At 39.3% G+C, this 19,067-nt stretch overlaps 1 protein-coding gene across 7 annotated transcripts in view; it reads left to right on the top strand.

The window, feature by feature from the left end:
• The window catches only part of MAST4 (microtubule associated serine/threonine kinase family member 4), a 721,413-nt gene that overhangs the window by 200,431 nt on the left and 501,915 nt on the right, over nucleotides 1-19,067 (top strand). For all 7 annotated transcript variants that reach the window (XM_049864865.1, XM_049864768.1, XM_049864777.1 and 4 more), the window contains exon 2: nucleotides 11,886-12,039. In XM_049864865.1, coding sequence (XP_049720822.1) covers nucleotides 11,886-12,039 — 154 coding nt within the window. The remainder of the gene's footprint in view (nucleotides 1-11,885; nucleotides 12,040-19,067) is intronic.

Genomic DNA, 19,067 nt, shown 5'->3' on the forward strand with positions numbered 1-19,067 from the left:
TACACACACATACACACACACACAGGTGTATATATATATATATACACACATATATACATATATATAACTTACATATCCCATTTGAAAGTCTGAATAATCAGAGGAGTGGTCACCACAGATTATCAGTGTTTACAGCCCTCAGATGCCATAATCCTGCCCTGATTTTTAGGTCCCTTCCACTACTCAATATCTTGTGATTCTGTAATTCTTACTTAAGGATTTCAACTTTAGAACTTGTAGAAGCCACTTGTATGGGACTGCTAGTTAAGATGGAATTGGAACATTCGGATGGGCTGACAGCAGAGCCTAAGAATCCAGTCTTCTTTGGGTAGTCTTCCTGGACTGGGGATGTAGGAGGAAGTTGTTAAAACAAAAATTATAATAAGCCAATAATAGAAATTGATTGAAGTTTATCAAATATACAATTTGCAAATCGGGGTAACCTTTTGATGAGAGTACCAGAAATGTTCCAAAGATGAGAAGAACTTCCAAAATTCTTAATACAAGACCTTATCAGCATGGAAAAAAGGATGGGAACTGAACTGATAAACAAATTTGTGGTCAGGAAGGATTTTCATACATCACTGTCTTGAAGAACAATTAATTACTGATTTATGCTAAACATAGTTCTCAGTCTGACCTTTGGAGTCTGGTTCCTGAAACTAACTGAACTCTTCAAAAGAGCACAGGGCAGGTTACAGACACCAAGAGCATGACATATACCCTAAACAGCCTCTAGTCAGACCCTGGCGTTCCTGCTTCTGCAGGCTGGCTGCACAGAGGTAATTTTCTAAAGAACCCAATGCCTAAAGGTAAATGTCTCAGCTAAGCTGCTTACTAAGCTATTGTTTGACCTGAAGGTAACTCCAGGGAACCAGTTTTTTCAAGGCTCAAAAAGGGCACCTAAGGGCAGATGGCTTGTGTGGGTCACCCCAGTTCCATGAACCCAGAAATCTGGATTCCAGGAGAATAAGAACGATTTTGTCAAAGTGAAGGTTGACTTTTTGAGGGCTTTACATACTTCTGCCACTGTGAGCCCCTCTTTGGGTGCCAGTTTGAAATGGTGGAAGGAATGTGGACTTTGGAGTTAGGAGTCTTGGGCTTAATTCCTTGTTGTACTTCCTAGTTATCTGATAACTTTGGAAGGGTTAATCTTTCTGAATCTGTTGCTTTACTGGTAAAATGAGAATGGTAACGTTACCCAGCTAGGGGTGTACTCTATTTGTTAGAGTGAGAAACGGTCACGTCACACTTTGTCGTGTTGTGTGGGAATTTTCTGACTTTAAACAGAGGAAAGATGACTGGTGAGGAGTACATACTCTTTCTGCTTGTTAACCATGGCCAGAATTTTTAGTTATGTAGCTGATGGGGGGGGACATGATAGTGCCAGGGGAATTTAATGACTTCAGAGAAGTAAACAACTTCAGGCATAGATCAGATCCCTAAATAAAGGTCAGGGAAACATCTAGAATATTTAAGTGACAGGAAAACAGGTGATACATATGCAAAGTCAAATTGCTATATCCCCTGTGATGTTTTCCCAAGTGTCATTGTTCCTAAAACTGAACTTTGAGAAGTGTTTCATAGTCAAATAACTACATACATATATGCATGTTTTTAAAAACTGTAATATAATGTTTTTATTTTTGAAACATTTTTAGGGTATTGAATTTATTTCTTAAAGTCCACATCATAGTGAATTACAATTAAATGCCTGCTCTGTCTTTGGGGCTGTGATGATAATTGAATTGCTGGTGGTGGTCTTGTGTGTGTGTGTGTGTGTGTGTGTGTTGTGTGTGGAGATGTTCACAAGCAAAGGAATCGACTTTCTTCAAGTTGAGTTGACAGACAGAAGTGAGATAGTGGTATCAAAGTACTAATTTACATATTTCTCTCAGAAAGGAAGAAAGAAAATCAATTCTCTTAATAGATGAAACCAGTGGTACAGCTCTGTTTAGGTGAATGCCATTATAGTTTGATCTAATAATATATTTTAGGAAGTTTCTGAAACACTTTTTATACTGCAAATTGAAGTTTGTGATTCAAAGAATGAATTATAAAACTAAAGATGGGAAATGATATATTGATGTATTATTTTTCAAAATATGGATGTTCCTTGAGAAAATGAATTGCAATCAACAGCTAAATAGTCTGGGTGAATTAATGTTGCCCAGAAATTTACTTGCTTGCCAAATCTTGACATGAACAATTTTGCAAAGATATTATCTATGCTCTACCTCCTTGTTGTCAAAAGATGTGAAGATGACCTACAATAATACACATAACTCTGCAAAATAAATAACTTAAAAGCAGGTGAAGACAGACAAAAGGGAATACGTATAGAGCAGAGTTTCTCAACAGTGGTACTGTTGATATTTTAGGCCAGATAATTTCTTTGTTGTGAGGACCTGTTCCCTGCATTGTAGGATGTTTAGCAGCATCCCAGGCCTCTACCTGCTTGATATCAGCATACTATCACCCCCCAAGTTGTGACAACCAAAAATATCTCTGAACATGGCCAAGTGTTCCTTGGGGACAAAATCACCACTAGTTGAAAACCACCAATATAGAAAAACCAGTTACCTTCAAGTCAGTTCTGACTCATGGCGACCCCCTTTGTTTCAGGGTGGAACTGTGCTGCATAGCGTGTTCAAGGGCTAAATTTTCCAAAGTAGATTGCCATCCCTTTCTTCTGAGGTACCTCTGGTCATATTTGAACTATCAACCATTCAGTTAGTACCGAGCACGTTAACCGTTTGCATTACCCAGGGATTCCACGGATACAGCGGCTAAGGGGAAATCAGGTTAGTGCAGTAAATGAATCCATGAAGTCTTGATGGAGATAGAACTTTGTCACACATTGTCGGTGTTGGACCACAGGCTTTACCTTTTCATTTCCAGTGGCTGAAGGAGGGAAACATGATTAGTTATATGGCTCCCAAAGTTCTCAGGTTAAGAACAATCCATAACCCAGCAGAAGCACAAGTATTTCTAGTGCAGAGAACTGAAAGGATTTTCTCCAGGTGTCTGTGTCCCCACCTAGAATGAAGCTCGGAAAGGGCAGGGATATTTGTCTGTTTTGTTCATGGCTGTTTCATCCACTGCTGGCCCAGAGCAATAGTTGGCACACACCGGCTGCTTAATAAGCATCTTTAAATGGGATGGGTCTTTACAAAGAGAACACTGTGTAATATGGGCCCTAAAATACATGTTTATAGAACACAGTGGAAAGATTGATGGGGCTCTTTCTCATAGTGTTATTAAATGGAGGCATGCATTCTGGATGGCGTAATCCAACGTGAACATCAGGAAAATCAAGTAAGTGGGCCCCAGTACGGTGCGGTCCAGGACTGTAGCTCTGTCAACGATCTGACTCAATCTGTAGTTAGATGTGAGGATGCTGAGGCTGCATATTCTTTAGGCAGTGGTGGCAATATTAAATGTTTCTCTTCGCTATGTTCTTTGACTAGTGGTGAGTTAAGAATGCCCAAGAGGTGCCACTTGGGACGCCCAGGTAAATACAGAGCCACATTCTTTCCCAGCAACAGGCTAAGGGAAGAGGACCCTTTGAGCTGAGCCCAGAATTTTTGTTGTTGTTGTCGGGTGCCATCAGATCCATTCTGACCCATAGTGACCCTGCATACAGCAGGATGAAGCACTGCCCAGTCCTGCGCCATCCTCATAATCATTGTTATGCTTGAGTCCATTGTTGCAGCCACTGTGTCAATCCATCTACTTGAGGGTTTTCCTCTTTTTTGCTTACCCTCCATTTTAATAAGCATGATATCCTTCTTCAGGGACTGGTCCCTGCTGACGACATGTCCAAATTATGTGAGACAAGTCTCACCAACCCCGCTTCTAGTATAGCATCCTGGCTGTACTTCTTCCAAGACAGATTTTGTTCGTTCTTCTGGCAGTCCATGGTATATTCAGTATTTTTCACCAACACCATAATTCAAAGGTATCAATTCTTTTTCTGTCTTCCTTATTCATTCCAGCTTTCGCATGCATAGAGGTGATTGAAAACACCATGGCTTGAGTCAGGCACACCTTAGTCCTTAAACTAACATCTTTGTTTTTTACACTTTAAAGAGGTCTTTTGCATAGATTTGCCCAGTGCACTGTGTTGATTGATTTCTTGACTGCTGCTTCCATGGGCGTTGATTATGGATTCAAGTAAAATGAAATCCTTGACAACGTCAGTATTTTCTCTGTTTATCATTATGCTGCTTGTTGGTCCAGTTATGAGAATTTTTGTTTTCTTTATGTTGAGGCATAATTCATACTGAAGGCTGTGGTTTTTGATCTTCATCAGTAAGTAGTTCAAGTCCTCCTCACTTCCCAAGGTTGTGTCATCTGCATAGCACAGGTCATTAATGATTCTTCCCCCAATCCTGATGCCGCATTTTTCTTCATATAGTCCAACGTCTTGGATTATTTGCTCAGCATACAGATCGAACAAGTATGGTGAAAGGGTACAACCCTGACACACGCCTTTCCTGACTTAAACCTGTCAGTATCTCCTTGTTTGAACGACTGCCTCTTAGTCTATGCACAGGTTCTTCATGAGCACAATTAAGTGTTGTGGAATTCTCTTCTTTGAAATGTTATCCATAATTTGTTATGATGTACACAGTTGAATGCCTTTGCATAGTTAGTAAAGCACAGGTAAACCTTCTTTCTGGTATTCTTTTTTCAGCCTGGATCCATCTGACATCAGCAATGATAATTCCTGGTTCCACATCCTCTTTCTGAATCCGGCTTGAATTTCTGGCAGTTCCCTGTCAATGTACCGCTGCAACTACTTTTGAATGATCTTTAAGCTCAGGATAAGAGTGTCAAATCATTACCAACATTATTCATTATTGAGTGTTTATATGTGCCAAGCACTGTATCAAGCACATTTCATCCATCTATGCCTCTGCATTCTTACATCTTCTGAGGCCTGTATTTAAATAGCTTGCCCAAGGGATGGAACTGGAATTCTGCCCCTAGCAATTCAGACCTGGATCCCAGGCTCTTCTACACACCCCAAAAATACCCATCGCTTGGGTGGTTATGCCACAAGAGTTCTGTGCTCTAGGGCATGACTGTGATAATTGCCACCTGAAATAATTTTCAAGCACTTTTAGCCAAATTATCACTTTAGCCATAAAATCAATCAAACTGAAAAAGATCTGAATGATAAAATTGTAATCATTTTGATTTCCTTGCCAACCATTTATAATGAGGCAGATGCAGAGAACGTTTGCCTAGATAACGAATGAGGTGACTTCCTATTTGGGAATATTAGTAATTACCATAAACAAAAAAAACCAAACCAGTTGCCTTTGAGTTGATTCTGACCTAGGTGGTGCAAATGGTTAAGCGCTGGGCTGCTAACTGAAAGGCTTGTGTTTCGAACCCATCCAGGGGTGTGTTGGAAGAAAGGCCTGGTGATCTGCTTCTGAAAGGTGTCAGCCTTGAACACCCTCTGAAGCACAGCTCTGCTGTGCAGCACATGGGGCTGCATAGCTGACATTTATTGTGTACTGACAATGCGTCAGGCACTGTTTTAAGTGCTTTGCATGTATGAACTCTTTTAATCTTTGCAACAGCCTCAGGAGATAGATGGATACTATTACTAACATTTTGTGGGTGAGGAAACTGAGGCACAGAAATACTTAAGTATCTTAATCAGGATAACACAGACAGGAAACTGAGGCACAGAAATACTTAAGTATCTTAATCAGGATAACACAGACAGCAGGTGCTGGAGCTTGTCTGATCTCTTACCAGTGCAGAATTAGTATGGATGCGATGATTACTGTCTTAAATACACTCTACTTGTAAAATACTGTTCCGTCAAATTTTAAAATATTGATTGTAGGCTTGACTATAAAAGAAGTTAAGTCATTCAGGTTACCAATTTGATTGTTTTTGGAGGAATATAGTGGTTAATTTGGATTACAAGCAAAGCCTATGACATTTTATAGTTATTTATGTATTTTTATATCTCTGGTTTCTTAGAGTATTTAATGTTAAGAAACAGAAGAACTGAACATTGCCTTTATAACCGTTTATTAGTTGTCGGTCTTTCACTTTTTTAAGCATGAAAAAGACTAACTGGTGAGCTTCCCATTATGTATGCAGATGACATTGGTGATCGCTTTGAACTAATGAACTTTGGCTCTAGGGCACACGCATTCTGGATGTGTCTTTAAAATGCATGTGCCACATTTTGGGAATGAATAAGGAATTACAGAAAAGAGGAATGGGGGTAGGGAAGACTTGGATTGATAGAAGACAAGTGAATATGCTAGTTAGGATGCAGTTAACAGGTTAAATCATTATTTAGGAATCACCTTTAGAGATAGACTGTTCAAAATTGGTGTATTATTTTGGTATATTGAAGAGATTCTTTGGAAAGATGCTGTTTGCTATAATCTAAGAATCTTTTTCATACATGAAGTGTTTGATTTGCAAAAATGCTAGAGACTCACTTCAGCATTTAAACTAACATTTAATAAAATTTTATTTTTTAACAATAAAATCGTTTTATTTTTTGTGTTCTCCATTTTTTTTTTCTCATGTTGTATTTTCCATTAAATACTAAACCAAAAATCTAGACCAAACCTGTTGCCGTTGAGTCAATTCCAACTCATAGTGACCCTACAGGACATAGTAGAACTGCCTAATAGGGTTTCCAAGGCTGTGAATCTTTATGGAGGTAGACAGCCACATTGTTCTCCCTCAGAACAGTGGTGGGTTCAAACTGTAGACCTTTTGGACCTTTTGGTTAGCCAAGTACTTTATCACTGTGCCACCAGGGATCCTGAATTAAATGCTAGAGATTTGGAATTCATTTATTCTTTCAAAATATTTACAAGGTTTCTTTTACGTAGTAGGCACTGTACTGGAGTTCGAGCCACAGAAAAAATAGACTAGGCTATAATTTCATGTAACTTAGATTCTAGTGGAGAAGTAGGTCAATAAACACATAAATATCTAGTATGTCATGTGGTGACATATTTTCCATGAAGAAAAATAAGAAAAGGGTTGAAGTGTCAGACATGCTGTTTTACACAGGACAGTTAGAGAAGGTCTCCCTGAAAAAGTGACATTTGAATACCCCCCATCAAAAAAAGCTGATACATTGCTGTGGAGTTGATTCTGACTCATAGCAGGCCTATAGGACGGAGTAGAACTGCTCTACAGGATTTCCAAGGAACAGCTGGTGGATTTGAACTGCAGACCTTTTGGTTAGTAGCCATAGCTCTTAGCCACTGTGTCACCAGAGCTCCAACATTTGAATAGCAAGCTCAGAAGTGGAGAGAGCACACCTGCTATTATCTGGAATGAGTCCCACGCAGAGGGACCAATCAATGGAAAAGTCCTGGGTGGGAAGGTATCTGTCTGGGCATCCAAGGACCAGCAGGGAGGTCAGTGTGGCTTGAGAAGCGTGATAAGAGAGAGGATCAGAAAGGTGGAGGTAGAGGTGGTAGGACCTTGTAGGCCACTATGCAGACTTTGTATTTTGTTGTGAAGGGGTAGCCGTTGCAGAACTCTGAGCATAGTGTTTCCAAGGTTATAATCTTTATGGAAGGAGACTGCCACATCTTTCTCTGGTGGAGCAGCTGGTGGGTTTGAACCACCAACCAAGGGCTTAACTGCTGCACCACCAGGCTCCATACTTGGGGATACAGCCGTAGACAAAGAAAACAATGCCCCATGTTTGGAGATAGTGGTGGTGGTGGCAGCAGCAGTGGCGGCAATGTTGTTGGTGGTGGTGGAGACACTAAACCAAATTGGATCATTCCTTACAAATGATTTGCCATCACTTCTCGTTTTAATTCATCTTCATTGATATCAAAAGCCACAATGGAATTGTGGTGGATTCTTCTGTTGTGTTCAGCCTTATAATTTGTGAAACAGCAAACAGTGGTTGGGGATGAGAAACGTAGAAAATACAGATGCAGAATTGCTGATCATTTTAAAACTTTTCCCCAGATCTGTGTCAGATTTATAGCAGTTGTACACATTTGTTCTCTAAGACGCTTACTTGTTTACTGTGATAAAATTGTTAGCAAGAGCAGTTGTACATCACTCACATGTAATGTAAGTGGTATATTATTAAGTGCCATTGAGTCAATTCTGACTCGTAGCGCCCCTATGAGCAGTATGCTAGCCCCCATTTGTCTGACTTCTAAATGTAGTCCCTGGCTGGCATAATAAGCACTTGACTGTTAGCCAATAGGCTAGTGGTTCAAACCCTCCCAGGGGCTCCTCAGGAGACAGTCTTGGCAATGGGCCAAGGTCACAGCCTTGAAAACCCTATGGAGCAATTCTAGTCTGCACATGTGGAGTTACCATGAGACAGAATCAACTTGATAGCAACAAACATCAACAACTAAATGCAGCAATACAGACATCAGATGCACCTCTGTAAGCTTTTTTATGGCTCTTGGAAATAAAGTAGGTTGTGAAAACTAACATAGGAAGTTTTGAGCAAATCTAGTTCAGCGTGAATCAACATTTGCTATTGGTAAACGAAATGAGGACATGTGTTGGAGAGCAGGTTCAATCCAGGACACTTTTTGGCTAGCAGTGTGTGCCACAAAGGACACGTGTGACAAGGGAATAGAGTCTGGTTCTCTGGGTGTCCACTGTCTGGTTAGTGGGAAAGCATAGAAGTGTTTGAAGCCAAGTGTAATAAGCTCAGGCTGAGATGCTCAGGAACATTAGTGACAGTATAAGAATAACCTCTGTCTTTAGTTATACTCCTTGTAGTATGAAGACTTTGGGAATTGAAAAAGTTGGAAAATATTAAATGGAAATCATTTAAAGGGCAATGTCCAGAGTGGCAGGTTTGATATCCACTATAAACTCTAGGGTGTGATGAAGTGATTTTAAAGGGATCATGAGTGTTTGAATCTGGACAAAAAATGAAAAATACATTGCAGGGCTGCAGTGGACCATTTTGAGAAGCTTTGACTAATTGTAGAAAGAATAGTAGAGCCACTGACAACATAGCAAATTTGGAAAAATGATCTATTTAGAGAGGGCCCCGTTGGGAGTGCAATTTGAGTGAAGAAGGAAATGGGATCCAGGGACATTGCACTATGCTTATAGGTTTTTCTACTTACTGTGTTTGAAACATTTGTAGTCCTCACAGTTCACTGCCTCAGTTTTTCCAGATTTAAAATAGTATTTCCTTCGTGGGGTGGTGATTCTGATTAAAAACCCTGGCTTATGAACTGATAGCTTGTGGCTGTAGATCTGTGATGATATAGATTTTTTTCCTGCACTTTCTCCTTGATTTCCTTCTCTTTCTTCCCAATTTGTCTCATGCCTCTTATGCCTTTGTTGGAAGTATGTAAGACAACCACATATTTCTGTTTAGAAATTATCTTCTTCTCTCTGCTTAATTTTCCACCCTCTGTTAATTTGTAATATAATAATCTTCCCCACAGTAATTAATTGTAATTCCACAAGCTGAAACATTTTAACTGCAGGTGAAAAAGAAGTAGCGGCGGCTGGTGAACCTTAAACAATAAATATTTGTATTTTATGCCGCTGCCACTAGTAATTAAGAGGAACTAACTGTAAGTAGAATGGACCCTATCTTGCTTGATGGCACAGAGGGGAGGTCACCCATTCTTGCTGCATTTACAAAGAGTAAAAAAAAAAAAATCCAGAGTAGCAACGATTATAGAATGCTTCGTTGAATGCCTAAGGCACAGTGCCACCTTGTGGCTGCAAACCTTTCTTTTAATGTGAAAGAATAAATTTTAATACTAAGCCTACATGGTATGACATTATTTTATACTTTTGCTGATATTTATACTTCATCTTGCTCACAAAGAATTTGAGACACTTAGTAAGGATATGTAGAATACAAGATAGAAGGATTTTAGAGAATGTCCTTGCTTTAGAAGGTGTATGCTGAAGTATTTAGGGATGAAGATCTATAATGTCTACAACTTTCACTGTGTGTGTGTGTGTGTGTGTGTGTGAGGGAGAGAGAGAGAGAGAGAGAAAGGAGGAGAGTCAGAGAAAGCAATGTGGCAAAAGATTAACAATTCATTTGGTAAAGGGAATATAGGTGTTCATTGTACTGTTTTGTAGTGGTACTTTTCAGTAGTTCTAAATTTCCTCCTGAAACTTTTCAAAATAAAAATCTTGGCAGAAAAAAATTAGAGTAAGGACATGCAATGGAACCAAGAAAGAGGCAAAAAGATTCCACATCATGTAATAACCTGTCTCAGTTGCTTCACTGGCTTGGTTCATCATTTTCTAGTAGCTGGTGTGTAACTGCCTGGGTTTCCCTTGTTACAATTTATTGTCCATAAGATTTAAGGACAAAATATCTAAGACTAGACAGAAATTCCTCTGGAGACTCCGCTAAATAGGACACTGAAGTAATGAACAACAGCTGCAAAAAAATACCTTACAATAAATACAGCTCCGTGTTGGAAAAGGTTGTTTCTTCTAAAAGTGCAACCTGGGGTCCCTTTTTCCTGCTGACCTGGCTCGATCCTGCAGTGCATGGACTGCTGGTTCTTCAAGGACCTCTCACAGAAACAGAGTAGATGCTGACTAGCAATGAGTTTGAGGTGGTACTTGTTGACAAGCGCCTGAAATCCGGCTCTTCCACATTACTGATGTACACAGTTGAGTTTGAGGGAAGGTTGACATCTTTGGAAGCTGAGCCAAGAATTTTTGTTCTACCTCTACTAGCTTGCGAGGGGCTACTCGTAGGGAGGGCAGAATTTCATTTTGAGCAGTGGTTTTGAGTACACTGCAGTGGCTAGACAGACAAATCAATATTCTAAGTCCCCAAATTTCTTCTCCTATAAATAACCTTAATCTGAAAAAAATATAAACAGGTATAACCAGGTGACTACCTCTCTACCACAAAAGCAAAACAAAACAGATCTGAATGAATCATCCCTAAAAATATCTGGCTTTGAGCAATATTACCCAAATCTTTTTAAAATTTATACAAAATTGACTTTTGTCTATGGCAGAGGGAATTTTTGTGAATGAACCCATGTATTTCTTTTCAGTCCTTAACAACTACCTGGGTACATGTACATGCATGTGGATATTTTTGTCCTTAATAGCTATCTAGACTCAGTATATACATGTAGACTCACTTAAAGGTGAACATTTTAGAAGTATGGCCCTATTCAAGTGTGAAAGGTTTTCTTACAAAAGGGCAAATCTTGAAATAAGTATTGTGACACCAGGGATTCTTTTGTAGAATGCTGTCTCATGAAGTTGCTTTGGTTTCTCTGATTCTTCTGACAGTCTTTCTTTTAAAAAGCTGTATAAGATGTAGTGATATATTGATTTCCATTAGGGTCTGTGGTGCTTAGAAATTTCCCTCCCTGACATACGTTTATGAGCATCAGAAGCTTGTGAATTTTCTTTTGTGAACAACTGAAGAAGTGACCTATTGCTTCTCTATAGAGCAATATTCTTTAAAATTTTTGGACTATGGCCCAAAGAAAGATATATATTTTATATAGTGACCTAGGATATATGTATACACATGGATAACTGAATAAAAATTTTCATAAAACAAGACTTCCCCTTTCCTTCAGTGGACTCTGATAATTTCTGTTCTATTGCATTCAAAAACCCTGGGCACTACCTACAGGTTTGATTTCATGACCCACCAATGTGTCATGACAAACATTGCTGTTGAGGTTTTGCAGCAAAGCCAGATGAAAGACACAACAATGAGAACCTGAATTCTCTAAACTAGTTAAATTAAAAACAGGATTGAGAGAGAGGGATTTGAGAAAGGAAGGAAGAATGACTGGTTGGGCCTTTGTTCTGGGTTGTGTTGAGGGAGAAAGTGCTCTTAGCAAGTGATGTCCCTGTCCTTCTCTCTGCAGCTTGATCACATATTATCCCCTCCGCCCATGCCATTTCGGAAATGCAGCAACCCAGATGTGGCTTCTGGCCCTGGCAAGTCACTGAAGTTTAAAAGACAGCTGAGTGAGGATGGAAGACAGCTACGGCGAGGGAGCCTGGGAGGAGCCCTAACTGGTGAGTCGTGAGTGACTTGTTTTAAGAGAAGGGGTTGTGTTTCTTTTAGAAGGTTGAGAATGGCTGTGGAGTTCCATGTGTTAAAATCGGGGTTACCTAAGAACAGACTTTTCTGTCTGCAAACTCTGTGTGCTTAGTTGCCATTGAGTCCATTCTGACTCATGGCGATCCCATGTGTGCAGAGTAGAACTGTTCTGTAGGGTTTTCAAGGCTGTGACCTTTTAGAAACAGATCATCAGGCCTGTCCTTCAAGGCAGTTTTGCATAGGTTTGAATTGCCAACCTTTCGGCTAAGAGTCAAGCACTTAACCGTTGGTGCCACCCAAGGACTACACCTGCAGACTGGTTGGTAGAATCTACTCCAATCTAGAAAACAGCTAAATAGAGGATTAAAAAAAAAAATTTTTTTTTTGTAAACTTTACTCACGTATAATTTACCTGAGTATAATAAAATGTACCTGTTTTAAGTGTACATTTTGGTGGGTTTTGTCAACTTAGCATACCAGTATAACCACCACTACTGACGTCAAAAAATAAACCCATTGCTGTTGAGTCAGTTCTGACTCATAGCAACACTATAGGACATGGTAGAACTGCCCCATAGAGCTTCCAAGGCTGTAGTCTTTAGGGAAGTGGATTGCCGCATCTTTTCCCTCTGAGCGGCTGGTGAGTTCAAACCACTGACCTTTCAGTTAGCAGCCAAGCGCTTAATCACTGTACCACTTCAGCTGAGATGTAAAACGCTTTCTGTGTTCCTTTCTGGTCATTACCTCAAATCCCACCACTGTCACCATTTTTGTCCTCAATCATTGATCTGCCTTCCATTGTTATGGATTAGATTTGTCTTTTAAACCATACCGTCCATACTCTTACTGTATCTGGCTTTACTTTCATGTTGTTGCATGTATCAATAGTGTATTTTCAACTTTATAAGAAAATACTGGGCTGTTTTCCAAAACCGTTGTACCATTTTATATTCTCACCAGGGTTGGATGAGTGGTCCAATTGTTCTACATCATTGCCAACAAGTGGTGTTGCCAGCTTTTTTCATCTTACCCATTTTAATAGGTATAAAGTGGTATGGCATTATGATTTTAATTTGTGTCTCCCCGATGAATAAATGGGGTCAAAACTCTTTTCATAGCATGCATATATATATCTCTTTTTGTGAAGTGTCTGTTCACATCTTTCACTCACTTTTAAACTGTGTGTTTTCTCAGTTAAATTAATTAATTTTTTAATTTTTTCAAATCCAAATACTTACAAATCACTTCTACTGACTTGAAAAATAGCCAAAGTAAAATTAAGTTAAAACATGGTTTTATTTTTATTTTTTTAATTTAACTTACCACTTAAAACTTCATGTTATTAAACTTATTTTTAAATCATGATGGGTTAGATTCTTATTATTTTGAGTCTCTATGTATAAATATTATTGAAGGAACTTTATTGGTTTTAAATGCCAAAGCAAAGTCTCTACATATGATAGTTTTGTTTGCCAGTTCATAAATAGTCTGGAAAATAAATTGTTATTCACGTTGTTTGAAAAATTACAGATTTTGACTTTTTGGAGATGAAATTTCTGGGAATGAAAATATTTCTGTCCAAAATCAGTGGAGTCTGCAACATTTGACTCAGTGTGGCATACTGATGGATAGGAGGGTAAAACTGACCTCAGGCCACTGGGAAGTAGTTCATCAAAAAGCTGCTGCACTTCACCGAGTTGAAGGCAAATGTTCACACTTCAGATTTACTGATGCCCTTCAAATGCATGTTTGGGCATTCTTCTTTGCGTCCCTCTGGTAGGCACAGACTATTTGATTTTCTAAGTGGGAGATCAAGATTATTTAGCCTAATACTTATACATGGGTATCTTAGGCTGGGTTCTCCAGAGAAGCAAAACCACTGAAGCATAAATATATGTAGAGAGAGATTTGTCTCAAAGAAACAGCCCACACAGTTGTAGAGGCTGGCAAATTCCAAGTCTGTGGATCAGGAATTGGGCTGGAGGCTTGTCCTGACTCATGCTGCAGGGGCTGACGAACCCAAGATCACCAGGTGAGACAGCAGGCCACTGGCTCACGGGCTGAGGAAGCTGATGAATCCAAGATCAGCAGATAAGATGGCAGGCTGCTGGCTCACAGGCTGTGGAGACCAACGAATCCCAAGATCAGCAAGCTGCTGGCTCAAGAACTAGAGGTCAGATGATGATGAGCTGGACGCAGGATCCAAAGCTAGCAAGTGAGCTTTACCAGAGCATCCATATATATATTGGATGTAGGCCACACCCCCAAGGAAACTCCCTGTACTACTGATTGGCTGATCACATCATGGAGGATGACTGTATCATTACACAACTGCCAAATTACATCATTACATAACTGCCAATCCATTGAGAATCATGGCCCAGCAAAGTTGACACAACCTTAACCATCACAGCGGTGAAATTAAATTTTAAAAGTTAAAAGGCTTCCCTCCTAGCTTTTTAATTTCACTTAGGAAATTTACTTACCCTGACTAAACTATTTTGACCAATAGGAGGGGCAGTAATGAGTCCCACCATTTTTGTTAAAGCAGTTTGTTTAAAGCTTTAAAATAATGCAAACATATAGCTCTTGATGCAGGTATGTGACCTAAAACATGAAATTTGGCCTTTAGCTTAAAAAAAAAAAAAAAAAAGCTGGACTTGATACCCATTTCATTATCTTAACAGCTTTAGCAATTTTATCCTTGTACAATTTAGCTTGATGAAAAATTATTTTAAGTAATTAAATCTTTGGTAAGATAATTTTTTAAAGGTCTAATAGTTCTTAGAAGAACTTCACAAATCTCTGGGGTATCAGCCTGTTTTTAAAAATAATTCCTTGAAAATTTTATTGGGGCATGAAGAAAATATGCTCAATTGGCCCTCTGGGTAGCTAGTTGAGGATTAAATGAAATAATGTATGCAAAGCACTTAGCCCGGTAATGGGTGGCTATTAGTATTATGCCCATAAATTAATTCAATTTGGGGGATATTTGGAGCAGGTGGAAACTTGGGCTCATGAAATTCAGGTTGGCTCATTGACTGAGGTTCTTTTCTGCATCAGGCACTGTCAAGTATTAGAGTAGGGTGGCATCGTTCCTGATCCCAAAAAACATAGCTTCTGCAAGTTTTAGGCAACTGTAAGTAATCACATCGATCTCACCTTCGGGCATATTTGTTGTTGTTAGCCGATGCTTAGTTGGCTTCTGACTCATGACAACACCATACACAGTGAAACAAAAGGCTGCCCAGTCCTGCACCACCCAAGATTGGTTGCAGATCAAACCATTATAATCCATAGGGTTTTCGTGGGCTGATTTTTGAAAATAGATCACCAGGCCTTTCTTCTTAGCCTGTCTTAGTCTGGAAGCTCTGATGAAACCTGTTTAACATCGTAACAATACTCAAGCCTCCACTGACAGACGGGTGGTGGCTGTATATGAGGTGCACTGGCTGGGAATCCAACCTGGGTCTCCTGTACAGAAGGCAAGAATTCTACCACTGAACTAGGTACACCCTGTCCCTAAACTTAAATTAAGCCGAGCTGGCTTTGCCATCACAAGTCTGTGCCTAATATATTCTGTTACTTAAAGATCAGCTATCTTACCATTGCTTAACTTTATTTTAATCCAAGGATCTTTTCTTTGGTAATATCCTACTGCTTTCCTCAAAACAAAGAATTTGTGAAGGCCGAGTTTATTTTATAGTTTGAAAATTTTGCCACCCAATAATCTTGAATAACTTTCACTAAACTCTTAGCTCCTTAAGGGGGATCTGTGATCTATTCATCTGTTTATTCCTAGTAGTAACAATAACAACTAACGTTAAGAACTTACTATGTAGCAGGCACTGTTTTTAGGGAATTAATTGACTTATTTAATCCTTACAAGATCCCTATGTACCTGTGTGGGAGACACTCTTATCCCCATTTTACAGATGAGGACACTGAGGCACAGGTAGGTTGAGTAACTTGTACAAGGTGATGGTGCTAGTAAACAGCAGAGCCAGGATTTGAATCCAGGCTTGTGGTTCCAGAGTTCATGCTTGTAACTACTACACTGTCCCTTGCACATTAGGTACCAAGAAGAATTTAGATAAACTCTAAATTCCAGGAGGATTAATGGGAGTGAATCCTAGGTGAGAAAATCTTTGCTTAGTTGAATTCTGGGACTAAATCTGTAGGGCTCTTGGTTCCTTAATTATAAAAGTAAATTGAAACTAGGCAATTAATGCATATTAAAAACCTTAAAATTTACACACTGTTTAACCCAGCAATTCTATTTCTCAGAATTTATCACAAGAAAATAATCATGAATATGTGCAGAGAATTAACGAGTAACATTTAGAGCAGCACCATTTATAATAATAAAAACTGCATGTCATCTAAATATCTGGCAAAAGAATATTTATTAAACATATTATGGTATGCACATAAAATGGAAAACAATTGTAAACGTTAAAAATAATGTTGTAAAAGAATGTGTTTTAATTGAAAGAGACTCACAGTATATTTTTATTGTGAGGTCCTGATGTTGAATGGCCTCATAGTAGCCCATACATTTTCATGGGGCTTAGTATAGTTATAATTAAATAATTGTATATTTTTATATTTAACTGGAGGGAGGAAAACCATTACCATCTGTTAAGGACTTTTGTCAAACTGGAATGATGGTTAACTGGGGCCCTTGAATAAATGGGGATGTGAAGGAAGCCATGGCCTTTTTCACACCCTAAGATTTAATTCCTGAGATAGGTTTTGCCCCCTGAGTTTTTCTGTGGCATTAGGTGATGTGTCAGTCAATGACAATAATGCTGCATAACCACAAAATATGAGTGGCAGACAATAATAATTATTTCTTGCTCATGTGGCAGCAAGTCAGCTGGGGTGTGGATGACCCAGTTTAGGTGTGACTGGGCTTGGTTCCAGGACACAGTGTGGGTCCAGACGGGCTCTATGTGTCTGTGTTTTTCCTTGGGCTAGCAGCTACCCAAGGCTTCATCTCTGGTAAAGGACACAGGAGCATGAGAGGGCAGGCAAATCAACCTGCACAGGTACATTCTAAGCCCCTGCAGGTGGCATGCCTGCTGATGTTCAGTCGGCCACAGCAAGTCATATGGTCAAGCTCAGAGTCAAGGGGTGGGAAGTGCATTCCATCCAACATGGCTCCCTGGTCAAGGGTATAGATGTATAACACTACCAGAGGGGTGAGCAATTGGGACCAACAATTCAGTCTATCATAGTTAGCCTCTCTCTCTCTCTTAATTCTTTTACACTAAAATATTTACCAATTTTTTTTTTTTTTATCAATGATAATAATATGTGTTCATTGTAGGCAATTTGGAGAATTCAGAGAGCTATAAGGAGAAAAACCAAAAACCCATAATTCAACTATACATAAACACCCATTGTTAATATTTTGATATTTCTTTCCCTAACCCTTGAATCACTAAGGGTATTAGACTAAAGAGTCCCTGGGTGATGCAAATGGTTAAGTGCTCAATTACTAGCCAAAAGTTTGGCAGTTTGAACCTACCCATGGGTGCCTTGGAAGACAAGCCTGACGATCTGCTTTTGAAAGTTCAGAGGCTTTGAAAACCCTGTGGAGCAGTTCTATCCTGACACCTGGGGTCACTCAACGATGAGTCGGAATCAACTTGATGGCAACTAACAACAACTAGATTTAAAGGAGAAAAAACAACTGATTCCTTTTTTTGCGGGGCTGACATTGAACACCAGACCCAGAGCTCACCATGCCCCTCGCTACCTTGGTTTTTGTTTTTTCTTTTTTTGGAGGCTGATGGTGTTTTCTGTCTTCATGGCCTTCAGCTTGCTAGGAGGCATCTAGAAACACTGTGTAAACATTGACTAGCTTTGGAGTCCCTCATGAGGAAGAGCAACATTTATTCTAATCACACAGACCCTCAAGTCTGGGCAGGGAGGTGTAGTAGCACACCTGACAGCTCACAGTATGGAAGCTATAGAATGAGGTGCAAAACCTCAGGGTCGAATCCTAGCTTCTTGATGTACAAATGAGTGCCTCAGATCCTTGCCTACATTTCCCAGCTGGGATGTGTGTTGCAGCCTTAACAGTCAGGAAATGAAGGCTGCTTTTCCTCATGAAGAGAGTTGTATTTTTCAAAGGTGTTTGGGTTGTAATGTAAAAGAAAGAGGAATCTAAAATAAGTGTGTAACATGCACATAATAATGAGAAATCAAGTATGTAGACAGTATGAACTAGAATCTCTAAAACTCAGAGTCGTGGTAGTCCATGTTACATAAAAATATTGAATTTTCTTTTTTGGACTACGTAAATATATTTGGAGTAACATTAGAAGGTGGCATTTCTGAGTGAATGTTACATTGAGAGAGAAGAAACACAAACAAAATGATTCCAGAAAACATTCTTTCTTTTAAAATTAACTCAGAGGCCAGTGTCTTTGAATATTATATAGTGCTTAGTTTAGTACATTTTAATGAATTTCTCCTCCTGAGGACTCCTTAGTTTAGTGAGCAAGTCTAAAGGAATTCAGATTAAAGCTAATTTACATAAAATACTGCTATCTTATAGGTAACCTTGGCATTTAGCAACTACTGCACCTAAATACAACCTGTGCTGTCTAATTTTCCTCATTTTTGTAATGCTGTCAAAGGAATGCCTGTGTAAAAATGGTGTTAGGATAACACTAGATGCTATAACAAACAAAAAAAAAAAAAAATTTAGCACACTAGTAGTTTATGTTTTGCTCATGTAACAGTCCAAAGTGGGTGTTCTGAGTCAATGGTCAGCTCTCTCCCTCATAGTGATTCAGGGTTGCACACTCCTTCCATCTTCTGGTGTTACTGTTCCTTGGGGATGCAAAGCGCTCAGCTTCCAGCTAGAAGAAGCAGAAATAGAGAAAAAGAAAAGCCCTCCTTCTTAAAAGTCCCAGCATGGAAGAGTCACACTTCATTTCCATTCATATTCTTTTGGCAAGATCAGGCCTCATGATCACAGTTGACTGCA

Source organism: Elephas maximus, chromosome 2 (genome assembly GCF_024166365.1).
Source record: "Elephas maximus indicus isolate mEleMax1 chromosome 2, mEleMax1 primary haplotype, whole genome shotgun sequence".
Taxonomy (NCBI): Eukaryota; Metazoa; Chordata; class Mammalia; order Proboscidea; family Elephantidae; genus Elephas; species Elephas maximus.